Source organism: Falco peregrinus, chromosome 4 (assembly GCF_023634155.1).
Source record: "Falco peregrinus isolate bFalPer1 chromosome 4, bFalPer1.pri, whole genome shotgun sequence".
NCBI classification, from domain to species: Eukaryota; Metazoa; Chordata; class Aves; order Falconiformes; family Falconidae; genus Falco; species Falco peregrinus.
Window position 1 is genome coordinate 38,678,503 of NC_073724.1, and position 20,278 is coordinate 38,698,780.

The 20,278-nt window shown below is 36.6% G+C and overlaps 1 protein-coding gene across 1 annotated transcript in view; it reads right to left on the bottom strand.

Moving 5' to 3' along the window:
- Positions 1 to 200: 200 nt before the first annotated feature.
- RPGR (retinitis pigmentosa GTPase regulator) overlaps positions 201 to 20,278 on the bottom strand; it is a 60,662-nt gene continuing 40,584 nt past the window's right edge. The window contains exons 14-18 of the mRNA XM_055802098.1: positions 18,077 to 19,924; positions 5,167 to 5,373; positions 4,914 to 4,953; positions 3,511 to 3,596; positions 201 to 2,472 (exon numbers count right to left, since the gene is read on the bottom strand). Coding sequence (XP_055658073.1) covers positions 2,251 to 2,472; positions 3,511 to 3,596; positions 4,914 to 4,953; positions 5,167 to 5,373; positions 18,077 to 19,924 — 2,403 coding nt within the window. The 3' untranslated portion in view covers positions 201 to 2,250. The remainder of the gene's footprint in view (positions 2,473 to 3,510; positions 3,597 to 4,913; positions 4,954 to 5,166; positions 5,374 to 18,076; positions 19,925 to 20,278) is intronic.

Genomic DNA, 20,278 nt, shown 5'->3' on the forward strand with positions numbered 1-20,278 from the left:
AAAGAGAGATTTAAGTTGATACAGTTATCTTTGGGAAAGTAAGAAAAAACTGAGAAAATGTACTGTAAATGTTCCTACAACTTTTTGCTAACTAGTTTCTGAAAGCCTTTCAATAATAAAACACCCTTACATTTTTAACATAAGGATTATGAATGTGTTAAAAAAAAAGCCCTTTAAATTAATACACATGTACATGTAACTTGTTTTATTTGTTTAATCTTTTTTATTACCGAGGAAGACATGTAAAAAAGACATCTGAATGGATTAATTTGTTCCTGCTTCTTAAGCAAAGTGTATGGACAAGATAAACGTACAAGTGCCTGAAACTGCTTGATGTACAGCAGTTTAGAATCCATTAAATACACTTCTATTACATTAGATTTAAGGGTAATTCCCCATTTAAAGCAATATTTTCCACTAAACTAGTTCACATTTTAAAGAAAGAAATTGTCCTTACGGTAACAGTTTCTGTGATTGCTCTCCCCTTAGAAAAATAATTTCAGCTTATTTAAATTAATGATGATACTAGTCACTTTATTTCTCCTTTTCCACTTCTTTACTGTTCACAGCAGTATCCAAGTAGGACATAAACCACATGTGCATTCAGGAAAACATGAAAATATGTAAATATAATGCACATTGGCAGAAAAAAAATAGGTTATGTAAGGTTCACTGCAGAACCAAAGAGTAGCCCAAATAAAAATAACAGAAACAGAAGGATCTTAATTAACTGTGGAAAACGATGACTCAAGCATCCAGGTTTTCAGTATGATGCTTACAGTAGCACTGAGGAGGCCCTGTGAAAAAATCTGGGCACCTGCCACACTTACAGGGACAAAGTGTTCAGCTGAATCAACTTCCAGGTTGAAAACAACTCCAGACATTTCTGACTGTATTATATAATATTTAAGCGACTCTGAAACTAGGAAAATCTGATAATCCAAAGGTGAAATACAGCCAAAGGCACGTTAAAATATATTAATATATCAGTGAATGTAAGTAACATTTTCCTAGGTTTTCTACAATGGTCATCTGTCCCATGTAAAGTATTCTGAAAAGTACTCACTTTAGAAATAATTCTTTATCTTTTATTTAAGCTAGAGCTTGTGTATATTCATAAAAACCTAAGCATATTTTAATAAAGGGCAAACACAGACCTTGGGTTAGATTCATCATGGTAAGGGTCACATTTCTTATTCACCTGGACTAAGTTTTCAGAAACCAAATTTCATTCAGAGGGAATGCTAGTAATTAGAATAGTCGGTTTGTCACTTCAGCTTCTTGGACTAATTAAAAACCCATGCATTCCACTCATCCATACCAGTAATGGGATTCATTATTCATGACTCTATGTGAAGAAAACCAGGTTGCCTGAGAAAACCATGAATATTTAGCCCATAACGATCTATTTGTCATACCAATAGATTCCATAGTAACTCTGATTACATTATTTTCCTGCAAGGAAAGCTTCACTAGAGACTCATTAAGGTACGAATGTTCGAAGAGTATAGGATTAGAATCCAACAGAAACAACAGTGAGGATGTTCAGTTTTTACGGGGCCCGATTCTGTGAGGAAAGAGTCCCATCAGCAGGAGCGAAGGTGTTCAGCATCTCTCAGAAATGAAAGGTTTCTCCAAGTCTCAGTTTGTCAGGAAACTTAACTTACACTACTCTTAGGTACTGTTTCCAATGGAACTGCTGCTGTAGATGACATCAGGCACATACTTAAGTAACTTCCTCAGTAATGGCCTATGTGTTACCTTGAAAGTTTATTGCTATTTTTCTAAGTCAAAACAGAAAGAGGCATATGTATTTCTAAGTAACTGAGTACCCTCTTTAAAATGTGAACTTCAATATTCTTACCTAGGTTGTTAAAAACAAATAATATCTTACATCAAATATAATTTTGCAAGAGTATCATAATGACAGTGGTACTCTGTAGATGAAACAGAATAAAATTATTTAGCAAAAACCATGAAATGCCTGTATCCAACTTTTCACGTAAAAAAATATATTTTGCTTTACAACACCAACATTAAAGGCCACAGAACTCCAGCAAGGTGCTGATAAGCATTGCAACTATTAAGATTACCAATAAATATCAAGAAAGTCCTCTGCATGTTTAAAATCACAGCAATCAATAATCAAAATAGCAACCATCAACAGCTCTAGTGAGTCGTAACTGTTTTCAAGTAAAAATTGCACTATTGTGCTTTAAGACTGTCACATTCTTACATACTCTAACAGTGTTAGAGTAATATGCAAGTAGAAGATTTCATCCGTCTGTCCTGGTTAGTCACAGTTTCCCTGGAATCCTCCAATGTATGATTCTGGTTTTCATCTTTACTGCCTTCACCAGATAAATCTTCCTTTTCTTTTTCTTCACTCTGTAGTGGCTTTCCAGATCTATCTTCCATTCTGCTACATACATTCTTCTGGCATGTCAGTGGCTTTCGCTTAAACAGGGAAAACTGAAGTAAAAAACAGGTAAATAATATGCCCCAAACAGCTGTGAAACTCAAAGTCAAAAAAACATGAAAAGCTTTCTGTATATACCAAGGTCAATTTAGGTCACAAATTTCTCCTTGGTAAAATAGATCATTTTTTCAAACCAAAAAGACTACTTGAAAAATGTTAATGAAAAACATTCTGCTCCAATATTTTAAATGTGACAAAACAGGATATATGAATCTGAGGAGTGAATGACTGTGTTTTGTCAAATTACACACTGTACAGTTTATACGAAATACTGCAAGTGGTGCAATTACTTGTGTTTCTTTCAGACAAGAGTCTGAGGCAAAATCCAAAAATAGCAGCTCAGATCTGCAAAGCCCCAGAGCAGTAAATGCTTAATCTGCTTCACTATAAACGTGTGTAGTCCCATTAAAGTTAATGGCAATGTGTTTTTATGTCAGTGAGACTACACACGTGCTTGAAGTTAATCGGTGCTTAAGGTCTTTGTTCAACAGGAAACACAGTAGCCAGTCTCTGCAGAAGCCTTTGGGTCCTAAACCTGTAAGAAATTCCATATAAGGTACTCCTCAACATGCATATATATATATATATATATATATATATAAAAAGCCCCACAGTCTTTAAATCAGTGCATGTTGGAAATTAATACAAGGTCAACCAGCTCAGCTGCTGCTTTCAGAGGGAAATATGGTTGGAAATATTTTTAGACAATGTCCCATAGGAATCAAGTCCTAAGTTTTCACCCCTGCCAAAATCCGATGTGATTAACAACCTGTCTTTTATGGGCATGCTGTATATGAACAGGTGGTAATAGGCTTTATCTCATTTCTACTGCCCGAAGTACTATGATTTACTTTAATAGAGCAATTATTTGTTTTAAGTTACCACAAAATCAAATCTTAAAAGGAACAGACTGCTCAGCAGTTGAATTGTTTATGCAGATCAGGTAAACTGGGGTATTTGCTTCAGCTTGGTAAATGCCCACTGCCTTTTTGGTCACTGATAAAACTAGAAGGAAAAATCAGACCACATACCTTTTTTCTCCCGATGCCTTCAGTTTTTTGGTCATAAGTGTTCTCCGAAGAGCTGTTCACAGTGTGATTGTCAGTGCTTTCTTTCTCTACAATAACATAAATGTTTACATAACTTCCTTCTGATTTTTGCAAATTAAGAGCAGAAAAAACTGTTCTTCAATTATTTTTGAAGTAAAAGTCACTAAAAATGTGGATCTTAAAGAAAAACAAAAGTAGTGGGGATATTCAGTTCAACTTGATGTCCAGCCTGACAAAGCTATTTTTATTTTTTAATCTCTCTCTATAATGCCCTTACATTATCCAGATGCTCAATTTTCAAGAACAGAATGCTTATGGCAGTGACATTATATAAAATGTTTTGACTTGACACTCATAGTTTCCTCTTGCTGACAGAAGACAATGCCTTGCACAATGATTTTGAATATATATTCTAATTTGGAAAAGCTGACTTTTAGGGCAGGAGTTATGGTTCACCATGAATTTTATTCCATAGAAACAATTCTGGGAAAGGAAAAACTTTCCATCTGAGTTGATGCTTCTGTGTTTAAATTTTCCTATACTCCTTGTATGAATGATATAAATTTAGAACTTAGTATCAAAACTTCCAGATCACTGGATGATGGAAAAATATTTAAGCATCTATTCTGGACAAACTATTTCCATTATAATATTGAAAATAAATGTCATAGCTTCTTCATTATTGAGGCAGTGGTCTTTTTTTATATTACGTTTGTTATTTACTTTCAAAAGAACAATTATAGATTATTCCAGAATTTCTAAAATAAGTATTTTTGACTTGTCTTGCATATAGGGCACCCAACTTCACGCTCCCCAGCTTTTCTAAAGGAATATGCATCTAAAAGATGACAGTTCACTCAAACTGCCATGAAAACTACAAGGGACTAGATCTAGAGTTACATCTTCAGCATCCCTGAACAGTATTCAGTAATTACCGTATTTCACCTAAAATAATCTTTTTGTGAACCTAATGAGGAAATGTCAATTGACAGAGATGAGACAGACTTTTGACAAGCATCTCTGTTGAAGTGAAGAAATATGGCATCTAAAGAAGTTCCTTGAGAGATAATACAATTACCATTACTTTGCCACCACACAATGAGAACTGCTTTTACCAAGTAAGATATAGTCCTGCTAAAAGAAAGTCCTTTGTGTGGACTTCCTCCAATACCCAACTAGGAAAAGAATTTTTTTGCTTTCAAGTAAAGATTTTTGCCTCTCAAATTTCATCCCCTCTCAAGAACTGCTTTATCAACTACTGGCAATAATTGTATTGTTCAGTATTTTTATAATAGAGATTGTTTAGAAGTTTCATCTTTTGGAATGTTTTATTTGTTTTTAGAATATCCGCAATGGTCCAGAGTTCTTAGGTATTGTATTCTTACCCTGTTGAACGATGGTCTCTTTCTGAGTAGTCTCTTCTGTCTATAGAGACAAAACAATGAAATCTCCGTCAAACTTGTTAAAAATCTAAATGTTTAACTATTAACACATAAATACATGTTCCTTCCTCTACCAAAACCACCCCAAACAACAACTTTGCATTTACAAGATAGCTACATATATATTCAAACTAATGTTAGTTATAGAACCAAATTATTTCAGAGACCAGTAACTTAATAGCGTAAAAGCTTTTACCTCTACACTTTCCACTGCACTATTACTGCTTTTCTCTCCATCAGGTGTTTCACTATGTTTCTCTTCTTTGCATTTTTCCTCTATTTCCTCCTCTTTCTCTGTGCCTCCTCCTCCTGCTTCTTCTCCTTCTGCTTCTTCTTTTTCTTCTGCTTCTTCTTCCTCCTCCTCCTCCTCATCTGTCTCTTCATCTCCAGAAAAGTTTTGTTCCTTTGACAAAATGGCCAAAACATCATTTTGAAACTCATGCTGCACAATTATATCATGGTCCTCATCCCACATCATAATCTAACTAAGAAAAGAAAATTCAATATAAAATGTTGCAAGGAGTAGACAGACTAAGGACAAAAACAGGAGACCTCACTCAAGGTTTGCTAACAGATTTTTTGTTTAACAGATTTTAAAAAAAACAAACAGACTTCCAGTGAACATTAGGAGTGCAGCTAACTTGTTTCCTTTCCTCCCTTCCCTTTGGATTTCATTCCTCTCCCCCTCTCCCTCCTTTTCATTATAACTGCTATTGTTATTATTATTATTGTTCTTGCATTTTAATTTTATTTCAATTATTAAATCGTCTTTATCTCAACCCTTGAGTTTTAATTCCTTTCCGATTCTCCTCCCCATCCCTCTGGCAGAGGGGGGCAGTGAGCGAGCGGCTGCGTGGGGCTTGGTTGCCGGCCGGGGTTAAACCATGGCAAAGGCATTCAACCCCACCATTTCACACTGGAGGAAATTTAAGATTAGTAAGGCACGTATGTATGTAACAGGCATCTACAAAACACAGCAAGAGTGTGAAGACAGCTAAATGTAAAAGAGTTTAGTCCAGTTTTGAACTACTGTTTATCCCACTCTACAAGCACATGTAAGTATCTCTGGCTCTGCTGATACAGAGGTACGGGTCAAGCAGTTAACCACAAAAATACCTATGTTCCATATAGTGTGGGCAAAAAAGGTAGTCACGATTTGAGTTCTGAGAGTGGAACTTCTAATTACATAGTAAAGATTGATGACACATTCACATGAAAGTCAGTCCCAAAGTCAAACTGACAGGAAAAAAAGCCTCTCCTTTCAATCCTCACCTTTTCAGTTACATAATGCAATCTCAGAATTGACCTTATTTCTAGCTTCACCTCTAAGTACAAATGATCTCCAGCTTTCTATCCACTGACAACTGTTTTCGTCTAAATATTCAAAACATCATTTAAGAGATGCAAAGCTTATTTTCTTTCAAAACCATTCCTCCTGCACAGATAATAAGGTCTCTAATGAGGAACAGCACTCTAATTCTCATTCAGCTGGCAACTAAATCTACTGAAAGGAAACAGAAAACCAGAACTTGCTGTTTATAAATACTTCCTAGAAGCACAGTCTAGTGCTAAATTAGAAAAGATAGGAAGAACACCGTTTTTTTCATAAATTTGGTGAAAATCTCATTAGAACTAAATGCTGCAAATGTCTAGGAAAGTTGTCATAGAATAACATTTAAGAAAGACCTTTTTTATGCTTCTTCATGAACCCAGCATTGATCAGTGGGACTTAGAATAGCTTTATTCTAAGAATAAAACAACATCTTAACAAAGTACAAAATAACTGCCAGCATTCTAGAATTTGCTGATCATGTGGTGAGAAGAATCAGGTGGATACGTATTTAGCATACTTGAATAAAACAGCAGAGCACAATCAGTATGGTATCATCCACATCAACTTAGTTACAGCATTTCAGAAACTGTACAACAAGATCCTACAATAGCCTTATAGAACTTACAAGACTTATGTATAACTCCTATGCCGACAAAAATCACTGCTCTTTTGCAGCCGCATAATGGCTGAACTTCCACTGTATGGCTGCTCAGGTTCTGCTCACAGTGAACTTGCGTATCAGGTTTGGATTCTATCATAAAGACTATGTTTCCTATTAGCCACCTCAATGAAGACATCTAAATGCAGGAGTCTACAAAGGAGATCAAATATAAGCTGCCATTGTAGTTACTGGAGATCTTTCGTGGAATTTATTTGACAAGCATCACTCAGACACCCTAGGAATCTGAGACATCCTTACACGGGGCTTACGGAGACCTGCATTATTCTGTACCCCAACTCACAGCCATGCAGGATACCCCCCAACACCTAAAATCACATCAGGTATGTTTGTTTAGGCAACTGAGCTATGGTCCTCATCAACAAAATTGATGGAACTGTGACACTTATTTCACTCCAAAGACACCTATTGTTGTTAAACTGAACAACTTTCCAGACTGACCACATTTCTATTTACTGTATTTGCGGTTTGCCACAGGTTTCTCTGGCTGCCACCTTATCTGTTCAACTTTTAAAACAACTTGTTCTAACTCTGACAGCCCAGTTTTATTACTGCCACTTCTGCTTGTCCATTTATAGGCATGTTTGGGAGAGTTTTTACCGATAGTATTGAAGGAGAGATGAGAATATCATATAACAGATACTCTTTACTTTAAAAGATGAGTCATCTGGCCACTAAAGAATAAGTCTCTGAATAATTTTAGGCTACTAATAAAAGCAAATATATATATGTATATGTATATAAGTATACATGTATTATACATATATGTACATATTATGTTATAGGTATATATTATATGTATGTATTGTCTCTGCATTACTCTCTTTCATAATACTTCAGGAGGTTTATGCTGTAAGACCTCTATAGTTTCACCTCTAAAGCTCAGATACAGAGAAGCTGGCTTGGCCAAGGTCTCACACACAGAAAGTCAAAAGTTGTAAAGAATATACAAGTAAAGTACTTGAAACTGTTTTCATTTAAGCCTCAGGTTCCAGTTTCTTCAAGGACAAAAAAAGTGGTTGGTACTATGAAACAATCTTAAACATTTTGTACCTCTAGTATGTTAAATCAGTACAGCCGAACATGAATCTTCAAAGTCTGGTAGACTTAACAGATTTTGTACAACTGCTTTACTTGCTTAATTTTTTGCATGCATTTACACTGGTTTCCCTGCAAACCTAGACCTTCAAATGAAGACATTCTTAAGGATAAAATTGCTTTATCCATGCGTTAGAGGATGAATGACCTCACTCCCTTACTGTTTTGGCAAATGTATTGCCTCAGTGGGTATAACTGTCTTCTGCTACAATGGCTGCAGCTAGCTTTCTTTGGGCAGGTTAATACATAATACAGACATTTCATTTATGAATGCTCTATGAAAATGGTCTTATGTCTACAGGACAGAGGGGGGGAAATTTCACTCTGTTCCATGCCGTATCCCACCTGGTATCATCCTCTAGCTGAAAGACAGTCTCACTGAAGACTGGAGACACATGTCTCATGGTAGACCTTGCTCAAAGGACAGCTGCAAACTAGGTTTCTCGATATTGTAGTAACTATTTCACTGGGGATCCCTCTTGCATACTTTGTGGAAACTGAGCTCTGGCAGACAGGCTGTTCATAGTTAGCATTTCAGAAGGGGAGTTTTATGGTATCTTTCCAGGCCTCCTCAAGAAGTCAAAATATTTTATGTCTGCCACCACCATTTTATGTTTCTAGGGAAGAAAGTCTCAAAACCACTGACGAGAAATTTAGTTGCAGATTTTAAAAAAATCTGGTGAAAACTCAGTGATGAAGAGGAATCTGTAATTACTAGGTGTACTACTCAGAAACAGAGAGTTCTGGGAAGCTGTGGTTTACAGAAAAGATATTTCTGTTTCTAGTTGCCCTGGAAACTGTTGAATATCCACAGAGAAGATTATTAAAGAGACCTGAGAATGAGGTAGTTAGCTACATGCTTCTTCCTTGGCGTTGTTCTGCCAAGCAGCTATAAACCAGCAATTGCTTAGCAGAGTTTTTAATCATTTAAGGAACAGATTTCTCCCATTACCTGTCCAACCCATTACCTTTAAATGCCCCAAAGCATGCCATGACTCTCTTACATGCCTATACGACAACTGAATGGAATACATACCTAGTAGGAGTTGCACTACAAAGTAGAAGACTCTTAGTAGATGGGTATCAGGCCTAAGGAGGTTGGTCAATGGGCATAATGCTGTCATATGGGACTGAACAATGCTCCCCTTGTACAGCATCAGTAAAAACAACTACAAAATACATTTCTACAGACCATCCGTCTTTTTTGATGCAGGACTGAAAAGAAATAGGTAGAGGAATCACATCCTCCACTAGCTATCACTTTGCTCTCCAAAATACTAGTGCACATCAGCATCACCCCTGAATTGTCCACGCTGGGAAAATACACTGTGTTAACATTGGACTAAAACAGCATTTAAAGTAACAATATTAACCATGACTTTACATGCAGATGAGAGAAAAATAAAAATCGCTCTGTCTACCCTTCGTGGGCTGGAGATGTATGGGGATGGGCAGGCACGTCACATTTTGCCGATACCAGTCTTGTCATGATGTCAAGTTATCAGATATGAAATGACTGGAAATACTGCCTGACGAAACTCTTAGTAAGGCTAAGAAACATACCTTGTAGTTTCCTACTTAGCAGTTACAGTGAAAGCTTAACACCTTACAGTCCACATAGTGCTAGCCATTTGTGGTCAGGAATTTGAACTGGGCTTTCATTTTGTAGCTATTAATATAGAGAAGCTATTAGCTCAGCTACTCTAAACCTTAGAGAATTATCTTTCATTTTAATGATTACTAAAGAAAGAGCTGTCCAGTTTGATGACTGACAAAATTCAAAGACATAAGTACTCAAATGAGAGATTTAACAGCTTATTCTTTTAATTACAAGCAGTAAGGCAGTCCACAAGCCAAACTAGGCTTTCCTTATATATTGTCATGTAGTCAAACAGAAGAGCTCAGCTGAATAAACTTAAAAGAATTTTCAGTAAAAAGCTGAGCCTGTTGCCATAACTTGTCTAAAAGTTAACACCTAGACTTCCACTAGGTTACACTAGCTTCCTAATTGTACAATTCTACGTCAAGAGCACTTGACATGGATTACCTGATACAACAGTCCCTTAATGCTTCTGTCATGCGTGTATCTTGGAATACTAATGCAATGCTGAACTTAGAATTTCAGGCACGCTGTGCAGACAGTGAAACAATTGGAAATAATTTTTATGTCAGGCGTGAGTTTCCATTGCTACATGTCAAGCAGACACTGAACTTTAAATTAGAGTTACGTCACCTTCTAAATATGACAGAAGAAAATGTTTCAAAGTAGCAGATGCCCACATAGTGATACACTGATTACCCTGATAATGTGATGACTAATTACCACACTAATACTTGTGATACTTCAATTGCATCCTCCAACAGGATGGTGTCACCCTGAGAAAAATGGAATAAAATAGTGAATATATAGCTGTAAATAACGTTGTTAGAAACTGACTGAGCAGACTCATTTTTCATGTTGTTCTCCTGTCTTTTTCTGCCAATACTTTGCTACACAATATATTTTATTTACTAAAAGTCCAATACAAGGACCTACAAGTTTCCACAGATCTGTGCACTTTTGCCACAGACTGACAGTACACATACCTTGCATTAGGAGAGTTAATCTGATTACATTTATTATTCAGGACTTCAGGTGTCATTCTGCAATTGTACACTGACAATTATTACAAAGTAGTAGACATGCCTTTTTTTGATGGCATTATGTTAAAGGTTATTTCAGTTGGCTTTCGTGTCATTATTCTGTGGCTTGCCAGCTTGCTGCTGTCAGTGTACATGGAGAAAGATTACTCTGCATTCTTGTTTGAGTAAAAATAACTAATTAACAATGTATACAATTTTAATGTAAATCTACATTCTAAAAAAGATAGTATTTGTACTTTCAGGTTTGTTTTAGGGTTTGACTATTCACTACAAAACCAATATAAATAGTTATTGAAAGGATTCTCCTTTCCCAGCAATTCAGAACAAATTTTTATTACTTATTCCCCAAGATAAATCAGCATGTGAAATAGCTCAGACGTACTACAGCTTTCATATACAAAACTGCTATCTTCTCAAAAATGTTGGCTTTCTTTGGAGAACAAATAAATTTAATACCAATTTCCAGGGTGAAAAGGAAAGAAAACATCTCTATAGAACTATAAAGGATTTTTAAGGTGTTTTGTGAAGAATCATAAAACAAGCTGGAGACTGTTTACATCACGTATAATCTCTTATGAGCTATTTTACATAGTAATATAAATACCTTTTAATATTCAGTCACTTGGAAATAGCATACCAAAATAACTCCTGGGTACTTAAGCAAAACATATGAAATATAATAAGCAAATCCAAATGAGAATTTGTTGATGTTACCTCAAAAACTTAGCAAGTCTCTGGAAGATACTATGCTGCATAAAATGACTTCTTCATGCTAACAGACACAGAGAAAAACTAGCTTGGGAATATTAGTGCACACTTGGATGCAGTTTGTGCACTTTTTCCGAATTCTTAGAAAAAAAGTTTTAGTGTCTGGAGTTTGTCATGCAGCTCCCACATATTTGCAAGTGAATGAGGACAGTCACTACTTCCCGCTTTTACTGTGCCACAAAGCTTTGAGTACTACATACCTCTCCAAAACCCTGTGCTTTTCATTGAAATCCTGCCTTAATCATGCTGATTATTATTCAGTGCTCAGATAAAAATACCGGCAAAGGCAAATTTTCATCAATAACATCACAGCATGCAGGAAGGTTCTTCAAGATTCTTTGGTCTCTGTACGTTCCTGAACAGGATGCCACACAAGGCACTGCTAAAATCTCCACACCCTGCAAGAGTGGGTCTCTCAGGGAAGATCCCCCATTTCAAAATGCTTTGACGGTACAACTGTCAATAATCTTTGAATGCATTCTCATCTTTTACAGGTTGATTTTTCAAGGCACACCCAACTTACTGACACAACTCTCCAGCTATTTGAAGGCTGGCTTTAAAGCACAGCTCAACTTCTTTCTGTACTCTTGATACAGGACACATTCAGGTTTCCTTTGTTCTCTTCCTCAATGAAGTGCCTAGTAAAAGAGATTAAATTTTGCAGCAGTTGTGCTGCTGTGTTTCTAATTACGAGAGTTGTTTTGTGCCTTGGCTAGAATGAAAGTAAGTATTTTAAACTTCCTGTAAGAATACCAGCCTCTGCCAGGGTGGCCCACAATCCCAAACTCTTATTAGACTGGTCATTATTGTTGACTTTCCAGTTGAAAAGCACAGCCCGGGCTCTTGTATTATCACTGGTATACAGGGAGTGGGAAATATTACTCTTCAATACTGCTGTAATCTATATCCTTACAGGTATAGGTGCATATAAAGGCTTTGCTTAATATAAAATTCTGCTTAGAGCTACCTTTTGTTTAGCACTCTCTCAGGCTCTCAGTATGAAACCACAAATACTTTACATTTCACAGAAACCACGAATGCAACTCTGTGTGAAAGGTGGGGTACGCATGACAAATTATAAATCTCTAAACCCGTAACACTGAACCTGGGACATTCCAGCAGACTGCCCTGCAAACTACCTCAAACAGAAAAAAAGTCATGTCTGATTTTCAGTGCTGGGACTTATATGAAAGCCAGAATGGTAAATATCTTTACATTTGACATTTCAGGGCCCTGATAATAAATATTTTCATAACTAAGTATAGGGTTTTGAGATAATTATATTAATATTTGTTTAAATTATTATAGCATGAGATTGTCAAGCAAATAAGCAATGGGCATTATCACAAATCCTTAGAAAGGACAGCAATTAAGTGTACTTGCTTTTTCTTTTGGCAATAGATAAAGCCTCTGTAGCTCTCAGCAGTGCAATTTTCAAATGCCAAATCTATCTCTCCAAAATCTTTTCAATATGCAAAAGTTAACCTCTCCTCTCTACATTAAAGCATGAAAAAGTGTATAAAAATACTACAACTTAGTGAGTGACTTCAGATCACGAACATGCTCAGAACTTCACAGAGGACACAACTATAGCTTTGCCATTTGTACAAGCAAAATATTTGCTCAGTTGCTCACAGAATGCCACAGTACTAAACACTGTTGTTTATTTGAATTGCACATTTAGAAATGAGTTGAGGATTTTCCCTTTTACATTTACTTTGCCCTTTTTTGCCTTTTTACAGATCTGACAACGTTCTTCTGTTCAAAGATCCTGTTATTTCTGAGCTTGCTTCTGCTCCCCAAATACTCATTATAAAATTAAAGACAATACACAGAAGTTCAGGTGAGTTCACAGTTCATAAATTCAGCCTATATGCACCAAGAAAAAACTCAGATTGCATTAAAAAAGATGCTCTGTCTTTAATCACTCTCATTTGTTTTAGAGTATTTAACAATACTTTTGTTAAAGGACTAGATTCACACCAAAAATTCAATCAGTAAAAATCAAAGTCTGTTTGCTATTCTGAGAGGTAAGATCTAGAATGTAGTGTCATCTTTGGAGAAAGTAAGCTAAAATTTATCTGAAGAGATGGGTACAGCTAATAAAAGCTAGAGAAAAAAAACAAAAGCAATGGAAACTAAATTCCTTTTCTGCACGATTCCTAAAGGCCCATTTTAAAGAATAACCATGTACATACCCAGATAAGACACTTTCTCATTATTCAGCATCAATTATGCAAAGGGAACTATTATTTGAATACATACATTCGTATATTTCATATAAAATGGGAAAATTTACCTTCTGCAATTTTGCAGGCGTAAGAGAAGACTTATGCTAGAACACATACCAGAGTAATCTAGAGCACCCTCATCTCTAGCAGGAGCTGTGTGGCAAGAGCAGACTTGCACCCTGCCCCCTGAAAATGGAATACGTGCATGTAATACGTGCCTGCTATAAAAGGCAGTATATGCATATGTAATTCCGTGAGCATGTATGTGAAAGCGTGCAGGGGGATTAAAACTTCTGAGATTAGAGGCAGAAGGGTGCTTAAAAATTTGAGGGTACTTATTAACATTTATAGTTGTCTGGTGTTGTTACCTGCTGTATTACCACCCTTGATCTTGAATGTGTAGCTGGTTGATTGCTGGTTAACTGTTATTAATAAATCAATACATCACTTCAAGCTTAACTTGATTTAAACCACACAGCTGAACAGTTTTTCCATGTGACAATCATGAGGGAATTAATCATGAAGAGGAAATACATGCTCTTTTTTCTAATACAAGAATAAGAGACATCAAGTAAAGGTACCAGGAGACAGATTCAAGACAAATAAAGGAGCTATTTCTTAAAAAAAATGTGTACAGATCTAATAATTGTTTGCCAAAACATTTACTGGATGCTAAACGGGTTAAAAATTGATTGAAAGAAATCAATGGAAGAAAAATGGCTATTAGGTGTAATAGGTGTATCTTCTGAACCACCAATTATTGAATACACTGAATATATTTGGTATACCGACTGATTACACAGTCAGTATACACATAACACACAGTTACATAACACTCTGTATGTGCTCTACTCTTGTATTTTTTTGCCAGGCATTCACTAGTAGCCACTGGTAGAAAAAAGACCGGACTAGACCTTTGGTCTGAGCAATTGCCTGTTGTATTCTCTCTCTATTGCAGGGTTTTTCTGTGCTAAAAACTAGTTCAGGACTACTTCTGCCATGTTGCTTTAAGTACCGCGCATAAATCTTTTTGTATCCCATAATAAATACCAAGGACATACTGAATTTCCACAAAACCACAGGTACCAAACTTATAAACCAGTATGAGTCAAACTAAATAAAATTCCACTCGTTACGCTAATGGAGTTCCAAAGTCCCACCAAAGCCCAGAAATGTTGGCACAGTGTGCAATTTATGTAACGATTCTGTGGAAAACCCTTTTAAGTGCTGGAGTAATGCTCTGCTTTTCCCCCACCACAGGAATGATCCACAAAACAATACAAAATCAGTTCTCAATTCAATGAATTTTCATCCAGACAAAACAAAGAGGTGGAAATGCCTACAACTTGGCTTCCTTTACTCTTCTGGGAAGCTTTATGCTATCAGCACATGTTAAGAGAGGAACAACAAATGGTCCCCATTTGCCTAAGAAATTAGATTAAAAGCTAGAGCCAAACAGTAAATGAAGAGCCATGTGGAATTAGAAATCACTTGCTTCAAAGCGCTCTCACTCACTCCCCTTCTCTCTAGCAAACACATTTCAAAAGAAAAAATGAGTTGTTGTTGTGTTTTTTTTCCACAGCACATAGTCTTCCAAAGCTCTATTTTAGAATCACAAACAAGACGTCATATCCAAGAACCAGTTTTAGGCCTATAAAAATACTTTTCAGTATTACTCTAATTTTAATCACAGTAGTATCCCAATCTTTCTTAAGAAATATAAAATAACACAGCTTAGCTCCAATTAGTTTCAAAAGTAAATATTTTCACAGCAGTTCAGTGATAACGCAGCACTTCTGAGAAATAACAGAGGACTCCGTTGTTAGAGAGAGCTGTTTTCTTCGGAAGTGCATGGAACTGCTAAAGTATTCCACTCTACCAGAATATGAGGATACTTACCCTTTTCCAAAGACCTACACATGATGTTCAAGAAAATGTATTACAGAAAATTCCAAAACTTGAAACAAATTTCACAGGAACAAAATACAGTCATTGGACTAACTTTTTGTTGTAGTTAGGCACTGCATGTGACTGAAAGTGATCTTACTTTCAAATGCAGTATACGGAAAGGGTGACTGAGGTAGGAAGGATAGAACTGGACTAGAATCTACTGACAAACTATTAATCTACTACAGCTTTTTTAGAAAATAAAATCTGGAGACATTGTGTGAAAAATAGTTTAATGCCAGTATCTTACAAAACAACATTAAAAATGTTTCATAGTCTCAACATAGGTATTGATTTCATTAACGTTTTTATTGAATGACATTTACTCATTTTGATTCCTTTTTTTTTCCTGTCCTCATTTTCAAACAGAAATTAAATAGCTATTTTTCTAGAGAATCTCAACAGAGATCTGTTTACAAAAATTTCTCAGACCACCCATTAGCATAGTATCTAAATAATAATGCTGTATGACAAGTCCCTGTCCCTTCTTTTCCCAGTTTGACCACTAATAGTTGAAACAGTAATACAATGTCTTACAAGAATAATTTGCAAGATTTGTTTGTGTATTTTAAGGAAACTCCAAAAGTATTAACATACTTTGTCTTTTCCAAAAAGAATTCAGACATTCATGCTACTTTCTCTACTATTCCATCTAGCTTCTTTGTTTATTACATTGTCCTCTTTTTGGAGATCATATATGTGATTTTTAGGAGGGGAAAACACAAATCTCCTCCAATGAGGAGAAGCTTAGACTCTGATCCTGAAAACATATATACACTTCACACTGCAACAAATTACATCCCCCTCCCTGAGAACCTTAGAGTTAGATGAGTAATGTAATGCAGTCTTTTGTAGGCAGACATTTAATCTTTTGTGTATTGCACAGTATAAACAAGTAAACGAAGTTTTACAGGTGTGTATTTTCAAATTCTTCATTATATCTAATCACCAAATGTGATAGCCCCAAATTATCCATAAACAGATGCATTGTGACTCTAATGTAACCTAGGCCAGATTCTGAGAATTGTGTTTGTCTTTTTTCACATAATTGTGTGCTGATACCAAAATAGAAGCCAGCCTTAAGGCCTCTGAAAAAGCCCAGGCCACCATTTACCCAGGAGGCCTGCATTTCCACTTACTTCCCATCTACCAACCCAAGTAAATTTGGCAACTTGTCCTTTCTTTAATTTACACTGAGTACTCAAACATTTTACCAACATATGAACAGAAGCAAAGTAGGGAGAATTAATATGGAGTGATACCAAAATTTAAAAATATGTATCTTTGTTAATTTACTGACACTTCTTTCATATAAGGCACACTAACAAGTAAGCTCTCATGCACCAAAAATTGATGTATTACCTTAAGAAATCTGATTCAAAGGCAAAGAAGATTACACTGTTACAATGTGTAATTCATGTTGTCAGCATGACATTATAAGTTAATTAAGAGACAAACCCATTTTGCCTCCTCAGCAATTATTTTTTTAAATCTGTCATACGTAATAAACATCATTGTGCAAATGACCATTTCAACAATTTATATGATTTCTCTCACAAAAGCTTCCCCAATCTAAACATCTTCTTCATTTTTTCCCAATAAATTGGCACTTAAAGTATATGTATAATGTATTTTTACTACATTAATTTTTTATGCAATAAAAATCAATCTGCCATAGTTCCAAAGTTTTCTGAATAGGCTTAAAATGCATCTTCAGTAGCGTATGCTACTTTAGTGTTAAATAATGAGGTAGCACATTGTTCCAAAATTGTTCTGAGTTATGTGAACCATTTGCTACATGCTGTTTGGACTTCATTTTTTGTTTAGAGCTGTTCAGTAAAGCAGTACTTTCCGTCTTCTCTGGCTTCCTGGTTTTGCTTTTTTGTGGAAGCGTATTACTATATTTTTTTCTTTTACCTTTTGCTTTTTCCTCTTCCTCTCCTTCTTCCTCCTCTCCTTCATTTTCTTCCCCGTCCTCTCCCTCATCCCCTTCCTCCTCTTCTCCTTCTTCCCCTTCTCCCTCTTCCCCTTCTTGTTCCTCCTCTCCCTCTTCGCCTTCTTGTTCCTCCTCTCCCTCTTCCCCTTCTTGTTCCTCCTCTCCCTCTTCCCCTTCTTGTTCCTCCTCTCCCTCTTCCCCTTCTTGTTCCTCCTCTCCCTCTTCCCCTTCTTGTTCCTCCTCTCCCTCTTCCCCTTCTTGTTCCCCCTCTCCCTCTTCCCCTTCTTGTTCCCCCTCTCCCTCTTCCCCTTCTTGTTCCCCCTCTCCCTCTTCCCCTTCTTGTTCCCCCTCTCCCTCTTCCTCTTGTTCCCCCTCTCCCTCTTCCCCTTTCTCTTCTTCTCCCTCTTCTCCTTCTCCGTCTTCTAATCCCCCATTTTCAGCTCTCTCTTCTCCCTCTTCTTCCTCCTCCACTCCCTCATCTTCTTCCACTCCTTCCTCTACTTCTCCATCTTCTCCCAATCCTTCTTCCTCTTCTTCATCCTCTTCCTCTTCATTTTCCAGCTCCTCTTCCTTGTTTTCATCCTCTTCCTTTTTTTCATCTTCTTCCCCCTCCTCCCCTTCTGCTTCTGCCGCTGCTCCTACCTCTTCCTCCTCCTCATTTTCTCTTTCCTCTTTGACTTCATCCTCCCCCTCTTCTTCTTCCACTCCATCATCCCCCACCAACTTAATCCTATTTGCACATTCCTCTTCCTGTTCTTCCAATACCTCTTTTTCCCTCCCTGCCAATGATTCTAATTCCTCTTCACCCTCTTTGTCTTTTTCATTCTCCCTTTCTTTGTTTTCTTCTTCATTTTCCTTTTCATCTCCTACTTCCTCTTCTGCCTCTACCTCTTTTTCTTCCTCCCCCTCTCTATCTTCACCTCCTTCCTCACTCTCATCTCTTCCCTCACTTTTAACCTGTTCTTCCTTTTCTTTTTCAGTGTCTTCCTCTTTTGCATCCTCCTCCATATCCTCCTTTTCTCCCTCAGTCAGCATTTCTTCTTCCATCAGCCTGCCTTCCTCGTCAACTTGCTCTTTGCCATCTTCCTGCCTAATCTCTTCAATCTGTTCTTCGCCATCTTCAATCTCTTCTGCACTCTCATTCTCACTGCTTCTTTCAGCCTGTGATTCCTCTCTTTCATTTTCTTCCTTATTATCTTTTTCCTCTTCACCTTCATCTCTTCCTACTGAAACTTCATCTCTATCTTTTTTAACCTGACTCTCTTCTTCTTCCTCCCCTAGTTCACCTTCACTGTCAACTGTTTCTAGTTTCTCTTTTTCACTTTCACCCTTTTCACTGCCTTCACTCTCCTGCTCTTGATTAGATTCCTCCTCATTCTTAATTTCTAACTGCCTGTCTTCATCAGCTTTTGCTTCAGAGTTTTCTTCCTCATTCAGGCCTTCTACATCAGCCTCTTCTACATATTCTTTCTCATTGTTTGTAGCGTGCATCTCCTCAGTCTCAGTGTCTTCTAAGTGCAAACCTTTCACTTTTTCTATTTTCATTGCCTTCTGGACCTCTCTGCCTTCATAGTAGTGCTCTTCTTTTTCCCTACTCTTAAATACGTATTTTGCAAGATCATTACTACTTTCCTCAGTTGAAGATGATGACACACTTACAGCTATGTGTTTCAAAAAATTCTTTTTTTTAAACCCTCTCTCCTCTTCCCTACTTTCTTCTCCTCTGACACATATTTTTTCACATTTATCAGATTTTTCAACAACATCCTTTACTTTGTTTTGGCTTTCTATTGCTTCTTGATTTTCTTGGTTTTGAACAGGATTGTATTTTTGCACAATTAATGAATCAGACTGGGGCCGATCCCTGGATGCAGAAGGAAGTACATCTATTTTAAGGGGTTGCTTGGATTTAATAGATTTTATCTTTTTATTGGAAGAACTTGTTTTTTCAGTCAGAATTTGTTTTTCAGTGGGAAGACTGTAAATTACATCCTCTCTGACAAATTCAGTATTTTCTGCATACTCTTTTTCCCTTTTCACTAACCTGCACTTGTCCATAGTAATTTGTTGAACACCACTTCTCAAAGTACTAACACTTTGTGCATGCTCAGATGTACCTTTCTTTGTATTTTTGGGGGGCACAGGCTTCCCTACAAAGGCACTACTTTTTTCTAAATCTTGTCCCAGTGGCTCTGAAAATGAAGACTGCTTTTGCAAAGAGCCAGAGTCTAATTTTGAGCCCTCCTTCATGGAATCAGAATCCTTGTTTTTCAGCTCACCCTTACCATTTCTTTTCAGTTTCACATTTTTATTGTTCTTCTATTCCATATGACAAGCAGAAAATTAAAAAGAAAGAAGGAAAGCATTAAGGACAAATGAAAGCAAAAGAAAAAAGGTTACAAAAACATCTAAACAAGCAAAGAATTTCTGTGAGGGGACTAGAAGATAGCATAAAAGGTAGAGTATTTCACATGAAATGAACTTACAAGTGCACATATTAGAAGAATGTAACGTTCTGTTTATGGTAAATGTACTACTACACCTTTTTCACTATCCAAGCACTCAGAAGTAAATGCAGTAAGAACTGTGCAGCCAGTATCATGTCCCATAAACTAGAGCACATGCAATGTGTGAGGCTGTGTGAACAGAAGGAAAAAACTACAGTTCTCTTAC